The 11,135-nt window shown below is 40.5% G+C and overlaps 1 protein-coding gene across 1 annotated transcript in view; it reads right to left on the bottom strand.

The window, feature by feature from the left end:
- Positions 1–2,082: 2,082 nt before the first annotated feature.
- The window catches only part of kat2a (K(lysine) acetyltransferase 2A), a 12,951-nt gene continuing 3,898 nt past the window's right edge, over positions 2,083–11,135 (bottom strand). The window contains exons 5-18 of the mRNA XM_074656158.1: positions 10,143–10,324; positions 9,863–10,054; positions 8,963–9,069; positions 7,667–7,771; positions 7,257–7,393; positions 6,959–7,167; positions 6,752–6,878; positions 6,339–6,449; positions 6,109–6,252; positions 5,895–6,009; positions 5,500–5,536; positions 5,266–5,329; positions 4,993–5,077; positions 2,083–4,856 (exon numbers count right to left, since the gene is read on the bottom strand). Coding sequence (XP_074512259.1) covers positions 4,663–4,856; positions 4,993–5,077; positions 5,266–5,329; positions 5,500–5,536; positions 5,895–6,009; positions 6,109–6,252; positions 6,339–6,449; positions 6,752–6,878; positions 6,959–7,167; positions 7,257–7,393; positions 7,667–7,771; positions 8,963–9,069; positions 9,863–10,054; positions 10,143–10,324 — 1,809 coding nt within the window. The 3' untranslated portion in view covers positions 2,083–4,662. The remainder of the gene's footprint in view (positions 4,857–4,992; positions 5,078–5,265; positions 5,330–5,499; positions 5,537–5,894; positions 6,010–6,108; positions 6,253–6,338; positions 6,450–6,751; positions 6,879–6,958; positions 7,168–7,256; positions 7,394–7,666; positions 7,772–8,962; positions 9,070–9,862; positions 10,055–10,142; positions 10,325–11,135) is intronic.

Raw genomic sequence — 11,135 nt, 5'->3', positions numbered from 1 at the left:
AGGCTGTTATTCATCTGTAGTCCCTGAAGTCAAGCTAAACGTTGGAATTTGAGTGAATCATTTTTGGCAATAGCACCTTTTTCAGAGTGATAAAGTAATGAAGAATAACATCTTCTGGAGCAACCAGATGCACAAAAAGAAATAATATCAATAACCTGAAGTTCTATATTCATACATAACAAAAAATATATAATTCAGATATCCCTATCACTATATAAGGTGGAAGAATACATGCTAAGTGTAAAAAGCTGAGTACAAAGGGAATCACAGGATAATGAAAAAGTATAAATAGAAAAAAAACTACAATGCCATATTGGATGAATTACCTCTAACTCTATATAAAATGATGGATGAAAGAAAACTCACAGGATCATGAAAAACTACAAGATAAATATACTACATTCAATACAATACACATAATAAATTCTGGGGGTATCCACAAAGTGAATCACAGGACCCATAGAAAAAATGTACAAATACAGTAGACCATAATGTGCCTGTTGAATTGATGCGTGCAGGCAGCACTCAGCATTCACTATGTGGTTTTAGGTGGTGGTTTTATATCCTGTTATGATCAGCTGTGTGATGCAGAGAAACAAAACTAAAACCTCTGTGCAGTGTGTTCAAGGAAAGGCCCGACTGAGGGAGGCTCTGGAGCAACAACAGCTGCTCTTTACTTTGCAGTGACAGGAGCAGCCTGAAACACACTGACAATAAGTCTGTCACAAACCCTTTATAATCTAGCCATGTGTAATCATATTTACAGTTGAGGTATTTCATTGAAACTGAGAGGCCAACACAAACATTGTCAGGTTGTACTCAGAGTACTCCCTAAATGGGCCCCGCCTGTTGCTTTTTGTTATATCAAGTAAATGAAACCTACTGCTAGACTCAAACAGACGTACAGGAGAAGTACTTTTTGGTACTAAAAGAAATATATAATACACAGATGAACAATAATAGTCACCTATTTGGACATGGATGAACTTTCTGATCCACTATTTAAGGTACAAAATAGTTCCTGATAGTTTAAGGGACAAATTTGTACCAATTAGGCCTTAATTTAAGGCATTTAGTGACAAATGTGCGATTAAAGGGGACACATCATGAAAAACAAATTTTTTCAGTGCTTGTGCTCATACATTTGGGTATCTGGAGTGCCTACCAACTCACAAACATGAAATAAGACAACCCAGTCAGGTTTTGTGGGATGCAGAGCAAAAAAAAAACAAGGGGGGCCTTGAAGAGACAGCGTTAACGGGGCATTTCAGACTAGAGGGTGAATACAGGTGTATTCAGTACGATAAAAAAGTATGATAAAATAATGTGTTTTGAACATTAAAGCATGTAAACATGTTCTAGTAGAAACCCAAAATAGAAGTATGAACCTGAAAATGGGCATGTGTCCCCTTTAACGCTTGACTAAAAGTAGTTACTAAGGCCAGTTATGGTAGCACACTAAGTCTAGTCCTCAACAAGTCATAGTGCTTTTCTTCCCTCAAGTTTAGTATATTTAAAAATGTCCAACATAAATGTAGCGTCTTGTGAACGTAAATCCTGAATACTTACTTTTTACTTACTTAAAAATTAAGTGTGTACATTTAGATACTTGATCGGTGGTGAACAGCCTGGACAGACACACTTTGGTATGCAACCAACTGAAAACTTGTCCGAAGTGCCAAACGTGTAGAGAACTGTGGCCGACATGAAAATGCAAATGACGAAGAATGACGACGTCATAATGACGCATTCTAAGGTAACGAAAACATGATTATTTTCAGGTGATAATACAAACATACTTAATTGATATTATATTCCATTTCTGCCAATAGATCCCCCTGCTACACACTGGCCCTTTAAGAATGAACTGTTGTACTATAATTACACATGAAATTAGATATTCTGTAAGCTTATTTGTGTCTACTCCGAGACAGTTGTCATCTATTGGATATCGTGGCAGTATCATGTGAAGTCACAAGTGAAAAGTTGTCTAGCAGGTCTTTTATTTTGTCGTACCTGAAATCCCAGAAAACTTGATTAAATTCTGGCTGTAGTCCAAATCAACTGACTCAAGTTCACACCCTTTGTTTATTAAAAAAAACAAAACTTTATTGTCATGAACAGTATTACAGTTACAGTAGATGGCAACTCGAGACAGTAGCCATCCTCAGACAGGTGGAAAGTTCACTCAGACTGACCTCTTTAAGAAAATCTGAAATGCAGCATAGGTAGATTGAGGGAGAAGTACGCAATAGACAACCCTGAATAATGCAACACTGACATCACTTCAGTAATTCAAAGCTAGTCATGATTCAAGTACAAAATAAACACACACTCGCGCACACACAAGTCAATGGGACATTCAACGAGCAGGCTCAACCAGCGCTGGACAGTTACTTCCTATAAAAGAAGGATGCGACTCAGGAAGCACTGACCGCTGGACAAACATTACAATGTTTGTAACACTGTCAAAAAAAAACAACAACCTGCAACAACAGTGGCTAAGAGTTGGATGGTTTTTATGAATTCAAATTGTAAACTGTCCGCCATGCATTAACACCCACTACAGCTTGTGTTTGATGTGATAAATAAATCTCTCTAAAAGCCCAGAATCTATGAGGACTGCTGGTTTGCTTTCCCTCCACCATGTTTAGATGTTATCAACAGTAAACCTGTGACCACAAACACTGTGGCTGTACATTAAATAGACTACTTGGCATATGTGTGTGAAAGTGACTGTACTACAGAGTCTAGCAACAGAACAAATCAACACCTGCAAGCACAGTAAAAGCTATACTAACGTGACCTCATCCTAAATGGTTTGGAATAAAACCCTGCCAGTGGAAAATGATGTGTAAACAGTATGCATCATATTTACTGTATAAATAAGCATCTACTATGTTGTTGACAACACGAAAACAGTGTTTTCTTGAAGGCAACGGTTGGGGAAATTATTTTGTTAAGCACTCAAGTGCTGGAAATATATTTGATGCCCAGTCCATCATTAGCAGCGAGAGAGTAGAGCTGCAACAAACACTTTTTATTATTGGTTAATCTTTGATGTAGGGCTGCCCCCTCTCAAACGACTAATCTGTCATTCTGCTCTTAGTCGACTAAGATGTTTTAGTTGATTAGGATTTTTTTTTTTTTTTTTTTTAAAGGGGACTGTATGTAAGTTTTTACACGTGTAAATGTTTAATATATTTTTTTTATTGACAATGTGTGAACAGGTTGTAATCTAACCTAAAATATGAGACCTTCTACGACTTTCTGGGTTTCCTTTATCAGCCTGTAGACTGCTTTTAACGAGTCCTCTAACGCCAACAAACGACCAGCCCCTACCATGACTCAGACTCCACAAACTCCACAAAAAAAAACCAAGTTATATCTAGTGAAGTCCGTCTCGCAAAACAGGAATGTGACCAACATCGGCCGGGCCTTCGATTCCTGGAGGGACCTTTGTTTGGTAAGCTAACATTACTGCCACGCATGCAAAATATATAGTGATATTGTGTTTTTAGCTGGCTAATGTTGCCTGTCAATCACAATCAGTCTCGTGTGTGTCGCCTCACTGTTTTCACCGATGCTCTATCGTGTCTACGTAGTGCAAACACAAGCGCGAGCAACTGGAGGCTGCCTGTCGTTGACTTAACGGCCACAGGTATCACTGTCAACAAGCAATTTCTGATTCTTACATTTAGCCCCTTTAATGCTTTTTTTCATGCTGAATTACTTATTTCCAAGAAACATATGAGCACATCTGTTAAACACAAGAGTGATGCTTTTGTGGAGAAACTCCGTTTTAGCGATCTGACGATTAAATCAACTAATCGATTAGTCGGCAAAATCATATGAGTGTTAGTCGACTAAGAGTTTCTTTAGTCGAGGGCAGCCCTCCTGCGATGTTTTTGATCCATTTGTTTTAGAATAAAGAAGAATGTTGCAAATAATGTTGCTAAATGATAAATAATTTGCTCTTTTCTGACCAACAGTCAAAAAAAATATTCAGATATTCAATATACAGTGGAGCTAAAACAAGCAAATGCTCGGTTTTGCACATCTTTAACAATTGTATCCGATTAATATTTCAGCAATCAAATGATCAAATCGTTTCAAGACTACAAGAGTCAAAGTGTTTTAAGGACTTCACCCTCAAAGAACGTTTATCTTTATACCCATGAAGATGGCTGGGATGTTCAAGTGTCTGTCAGTAACGGAAGGCAACGTGGCTTTAGGTCCCGAGGTCCAGTTTTCTGTGAAAGAACTCTACACTACACGTACGTGTGCTCGAGTGACGAGTTTTAAGCAAATTGGAATGAACAAATGTCATTAAATACGACAAAACCAGGTCAATCATACTATAAATAATGGTGGCAAGTGTGGCATTGTTATAACTTGGACCTATAACTTTGGTACACTTAATGAAACATGTATATGCAGAGTATTGACCCACTTTGAGTACTGGAAAAGAGAAAATGACAACTTAAAGGGGAAAGGTAATGCCATTATGACACTTTGTAATGCTCTTGGTCTGATATTTCCAGTCATGTACATACCCTTTTATTAACTCAGATATGACAATAGCTAGCGATGTTTTCCTCCTCATCTTGGTGTGTGACCGTCGTCCCTCGTCCGTTCAGAAATCAGTGAGTAATTCTGAGTTCATTTCTCGATCAGACCTCCATCTTTTAGTTTGAAGTAGAAGAACTTCTCCAAGGTGTTGGCACTCTTGCAGTACTCGCTGTCCGGTGGGTTGTACTCACGACAGTTGGTGATGATTCGCTGCAGGTCGGCAATGAAAAGCTTCTTGGTCACATAGTATCTATTCTTCAGTCTCTCCGTCATGGTCTTCAGGTCTGAGGGAACAAAACGGGAGAAGAGAACACAGTCAATGTCATTTAATAGTTTAATCAAGAGTGTGTGACATTAACAGAAACTAAACAATGTAATGAGGAAGAATAAAAGCTGCTGTATAATCAAAGAGATGCTCACCGATGGGAAAGCGGATGATCTCGTAGTAATCTGGAGCCTCTGATTTCTTTACTGGTTCCATGAAGGGCCAGGCGTCAGGATGAGTCTGTTGAAGAAATAAAGTTCTGGTTAATGTCGGTTGACAAATATATTTACTGGCATTTTGTTTTTTTCAACACATCAAATCAAGTCGTACGCAATTATATCCCCCTCATCTGTTTATAAAAAAATATATATATATATTTAAAAAGAAAAAAAGGGACAAAAATAAATCAAAATGAATTAAATTGATACCTTTATCTGGGCCAGGAGGTTCTTCAACATGTTGTATAACACGTCAGGATCCTTCACCTCTTTCCTGCAAAACATGCAGAATGATAAGTGAGTAAATATTGACTAAACTTAGACTGTAGGGAAAAAACAGGTAAAGCATTCAATGATGGATTTTTTTTTATTTTTATTGATGAGGTCACAAGATTTTAGCATTAGAGAGTTTTTTGATTTTAATAATATATGCTAAATGTTTACCCTTTGTCCTTGTTACTGGGTTTCCATCCCGTCTCTCCTGGAAGAAAAAAAGACGGGTAAGTTAAAGCTGCAAAGATCAATCGTTAACTATTTTGATAATGGATTATTTTTAAGAAAAGAAAAGTAATAATTCATTGATTCTAGCTGGTTTCTTTACTCCTCTATGACAGTAAACTGAATATTTTTGAGTTGTGGACAAAGCAAGACATTTGAGGACGTCATCTTGGGCTTTGTGAAACACTGATCAATGTTTTTTACCATTTTCTGTCATTTTTTAGACCAAACAACTAATCCATTAATGGAGAAGATAATCATTAGTTGCTGCGCGAATAAAAGTAATATGATAAATCTGATTTTTTAAATATTTTTTCATAGTACACAAACCAAACACTCACTTATGCCTGGGATGCTCTCCACCGGGATCTGTCGTACGCCCTCTTTGAAGCAGGTAAGACCCGGGTAAACCTTCCTGATCTGGGTCTGTTTCCTCTCAATCAGCTTCTTAATAATCTGTTAGGACATTTAAGATGTAGGTAGTTATCAACACAATGATTCATAGCAGAAAAAAACACATGTTTTGCTTTTATGACATCTCACAGCCTCGCATACCTCCTTCTGTCTTTTGATGATATGAGAGAGCTCAGTGTAAGGGATTCTCGGGTTCAGCTCACACTCCATGAGGGTCGCTCCCTCGTAGTCTTTGATGTATCCCAGGTATCGACTCTTCGGCACTTTGATGTCTTTGGAAAAGCCCTGCGAGGAAAGAACAAATTACTGAAAGGACGAGGTAGAGGGAGAGGACGGGGACAGAGCTAATGCACAGGTCACGCCTGCAGTACCTGCTTCTTGAAGTAGCCAATGGCGTACTCGTCAGCGTAAGTGAGGAAATAGAGGATGTTGTGTTTGATGTGGTACTCCTTCAGGTGGTTCATCAGGTGGGTACCGTAGCCCTTACATGGAACAGACCAGAGAAAAGATAATGTCAAAAATGGGTTTACAAAAGACATCTCTATACTATTCTGATCTTTCCATATGTAAATGCTTATTATGATAAAAAGATAAGGTGGATGAAAAAAAGTCTGATCTGGAAAAAAATTCTTTAGGAGACACACAGGTTTAAGAAAAGCTTATATTGTTATTTATGATGAAGAGGCGAGGTGTCACAGTATGAAAACTGTTTTTAGGGGAGAAATCCTGATGAAAAATTAATAATAAAGCACTAAAGGGAAAGTTGGTGGTTGTCATTCCGTACCTTAACTTGCTCGTTGGATGTGACGGCACAGAAGACGATCTCCGTGAAGCCCTGAGTGGGAAACATCCTAAAACAGATGCCTCCGATCACGCGGCCATCTTTGATGAGGGCGAGGGTCTTGTGCTTCCTGTGAAAATTGGAGACATCAGACAACAGTGTGCCGGCTTCCGATAGTGACATGTGGTATTAATGAGAACATCCACTTACGGGTCAAACACCAGTCGTGTGATGTACTCTTTGGGCATGCGAGGTAATTGATGAGAGAAGACATTCTGCAGGCCAACCAGCCACATCAGGATCTTCTTGTTGGACTTCTGGGAAAGCGAGTTTCCAATGACGTGGAACTCTATGATCCCCCGCCTCTCCTCCAGCCTGGCGGTCTCATCGCGGGCAGCGTTTGGCGTCAGCAGATTAGTCTAGCGATAGAAACATAAAAAACTGTGAGTACTACAGTCAAAGTGCGTAATAAAGTAAGAGCTTTTCTCTTAAATAAAACTCGACTTACCTCTGGTCCGAGCATAGCAGCGGGGTCAGTGATTGTCATCATGACTTCATTGACCAGCTCCATAGGAATGTCTCCCATTACACGGATCCGCTTGGCATCCTCCAGGGTCAACGCCTCCGGGAGTTTACGTTTCTCTCCTGAACAGACATGTGACATTACTCAGAACAAAGCAATGAGAGGAGACAGATGGCAATGATCTCAGAGCCATCACTGCACCACGCAGGGTAAAACCCTCCTGTCTGTGAGGGTTTAATACTATCATCAACCGCTAATGTATGAAGTCACAGGTGTGTGTCGGGAGCTTTACAGAGACTCCATATAGTCTTTTAACTGAATGAGACGTTTGTGAGGTAGCTACTGAGGGTTGAGTAAAGAGGTAATGGAGAATCAAAGCAGCAGAGCTGACAGACCTGTGATGGGCTCTGCTCCTCCAGAGTCCATGCTGCCCAGAGAGGAGATGCTGCTCAGACCTTTGGGCAGAGAGGGGGAGCCTGACACGGCAGCAGGACTGATCACTGCAACAGAGAGACGCCAATGTACAGGTTATTAACTACAAACCATACAGCAGGGGTGCACACACTTTTTCAGCATGCGAGCTACTTATAAAATGACCAAGTCAAAATGATCTACCTACTATAAAAATGCAAAACATATATTTATTTATAAATATATTGAGTATTCTTTATATGTACAATATATGTTGGTGTACCTTGCATAACTGCATGAACCCATATTGTACAATATAACTCTGTACATTTTTTGTCATTACCTTACTCTGATGACTTGCACTGAATGGAATCAGCCAGGGATGCATAGTCCGGACAGTAGCTGCTGATAGCCAGCCTCAAGCACACTTCCAAATGATCATCAGTCAAGGTGGAACGGTATTTGGACTTAATAATCTTCATGTGGGAAAAGGCTGACTCGCATAAATAAGTGGAGCCGAATAATGCAGTCAAGGAGGTAGCACATTTCCTCATGTTGAGGTACTTTTCCTCTGTGAGTAAGTTCCAGAACTGTCCATGAGCCCTGGACTTAAGCTGAATGTCAGCTTGTAGTGTCAAAATCTCATCCTCCACTCCAGATGAGTTCAGGTGAAACAGTGTTGCAATTTGTTGGCTGACGTCTATTTTAAAAAAAAAAAAAAAAAAAAAAAAAAATGTTTTTGTTTTTTTTAATGCCATGCGATCTACCCACACTACCTTTGCGATCGACCGGTAGATCGCGATCGACGTATTGGGCACCCCTGCCATACAGGATCTGTGACAACCTCAAGAGCCAGCTCTGATTTTTTCATCCATCCATCCATCCATCCATCCATTATCTGTAACAGCTTATCCTGTTCAGGGTCACCACACTATCAAAGGGCTGACACATAGAGACAGACAACTAGTCACGCTCACATTCACACCTACGGGTAATTTAGAGTCAACAACCTTCTCCGGAGCAGGTTAGGTGCTCAGCAGAAGTTACCATGGCGATCTACCCCGGTAAGAAGTGAACCACTGTCGTAGGACTGAAAACTCAGGGTTAAACCTAAAGTTACCTCGCTAACCCTAAATCCTGCCTCGTAGTAGAGGCCTCTGATTGATGAATTGAGAACAGAATGTATTGTTTACGGCAGCTATTATGAATTCAGCCCAAATAGTTGTCTAAAAAAAAGTCACAGTTAAATGACCAAAGGGCTGTACACCTGTATGTCTCACCTGTCTGATGTCCCAGCTGTGTGCCGTCAGCGGCGGGCATAGTGAAGTCAGCCTCCCAGATTGGTGAATTGTCACCATAGATTTCCTCCTCCAGCATGGATAAGAACCTGATGATAATCAGCGGGGAAAATGTTATTTCAAAAGGCAAATATTAAGGAGCTGCTAGACACAGGGGAAACAAAACAAAGCTGGTCCGCCCTGGCCATAAATGGATAAATGAGAAAGCTGTGCAGTATTATGTTTGCAAGTGCCTTAGCTAACTACCGTAGCCTGCTAACACATAGCTAACATTAGCTTGCTAACTTGTCCCATCATCATTTTAGTTATCAGCTGCACCACTAGTAGACATTGGGTGCTAAAATAATCCTTTGGCATGCTGAAATCGGATGTTTTTAGCTAGAGACATTTTAGAGGCATTTTGTTAGCGTTTCAGCCCTTGGTTGCATATTGTGGCGCCGATTGTTTTCCCCTCTGATGGGCGTGGTATTCAGAGTATGATGCATCAGTTGTTTGAACTGAATCCTACTGCAGTTTCAAAATGATTTGTGAGCATTTTTAGAATTTGTATTTGACAAATTAAGACTTTACGTTTTGATAAAAATGAAAGCATGGAGCATGACCTTTTATCTACGGATTTATACTGCTTGATTACTGCTCATTATGCTCATGTGAACAAATACAAATCCACAATAACCTTGTATATCATTGCAGTGATGAGCTTTTTGAGGCTGATACACATCTGACCTTTTCCAACACGGAGATATTCTGTTTGCACCAGCATCTCTACAAAAACCGATGCAAGACAGGTGAGGACCGTGATATTTTGATTTTCCACAATTTGAAGTACCTACATCACGGGATGCTCTCTTGAATCTAAATCTTTCAACAGTATCTGCTTACTTGGGAAAGTGTGTGAGGATGAGTGTGCGTTTCTCCGGCAGCAGTTTGTCCTTCTCCACTCTGAACTTCTCCAGGAGCTGACGGCGGGTCACAGTGAAGATGGACTTGAGGAGGCTGCGGCCGAACACGTGAGTGGTCTCATAGCGCGGCAGGCTGTCGTTACTCTGGGGGACGTGGCAGTAGCACAGCCACCTGGGAGTCACGAGGGAAAACACCGTTATTCTACAGGCAGATATCAGCGTCCAACACAGACATCTTCTTTAACAACACAGCCACAAACCTGGTGTAGTCCACTTTGTATGCCGTCCCGTCGTCTTTCTGGGTGCGGTGGCGATACTGCGTTGGCGTCTCCAGCTTCCAGTAATTTAAGCACAAGAGGAACATCTTTGACAGCTCAAACATGGTCTGCCTTTCCTTCGGTGCCAGGTGGCTGAATTTATACTGAACGAAATTCAAAACCCCCTTCAAGATCAAGAAAAAAATCAGAAGAAAATGAGTGTAAGATGAATGTGACGATGCAGCATCCTGGCACAAGTTTGTCTACACAAATTATTTGCAGTTATCTGAAGTTGCTGAATCTAACGTGGCATACTGGTACGAAAAAAGACAAGAATACGAAAAATGTTCTTGCAATGTTCCTTTCTTAACTCAAGACAGAGTTTATTACACAAGCATCTTAACTTCCCAATCTTAAATAAACTCTCCTAACTTTAGGATAACCGTTAAGCTGTCCTAACTTTTACTTTTCCACCACTTTTCTTCTGCTCTTCTTTGGACATAAGAGCTGCCTCCCTCTTCATATCACGTCAGTGTACTTTTTTTTCTTCTTTTTGATGGCTTGGGTGCCGGATACGGCGGAGACTGTTGGTGCTTTTTATTACGCCAATTTATGCTTCCTTGCGTCCTCCCTCCTCCCGTGACCAGGATATCGTTCCCCCTCCACCATCATGGAATCCCATGCAATCCCTTAATTGCACCTCAAGGAGACGAGGAGAGAGGAGGCTTCTGGAGGAGCTGACAGCGAGGAAACACTGGTGCATCCTTTGTGGAAGTCTTTTCAGCACCCGCAACGGGTAAAAGTGAATATATAAGTTGTCATGAACACTGTCCTGCTCATCTGACAGAGATCATAAATATACAGCGGTAATTGACGTTGCTTTAAAATGATGGCTAAAATGAGGCAAGGATGTCTCTTCTGTTAAATGTCTGTTGCTTTTGACTCCTCTCTCCTCGCATCTCTCCCTCGCCTCCTCCGCTCGCATATCCCGTAGGC

This window comes from Sebastes fasciatus, chromosome 13 (assembly GCF_043250625.1).
Source record: "Sebastes fasciatus isolate fSebFas1 chromosome 13, fSebFas1.pri, whole genome shotgun sequence".
Classification (NCBI taxonomy): domain Eukaryota; kingdom Metazoa; phylum Chordata; class Actinopteri; order Perciformes; family Sebastidae; genus Sebastes; species Sebastes fasciatus.
Note: the sequence above shows the minus strand (reverse complement) of the source record. Positions and strands in the feature narration are given on the sequence as shown.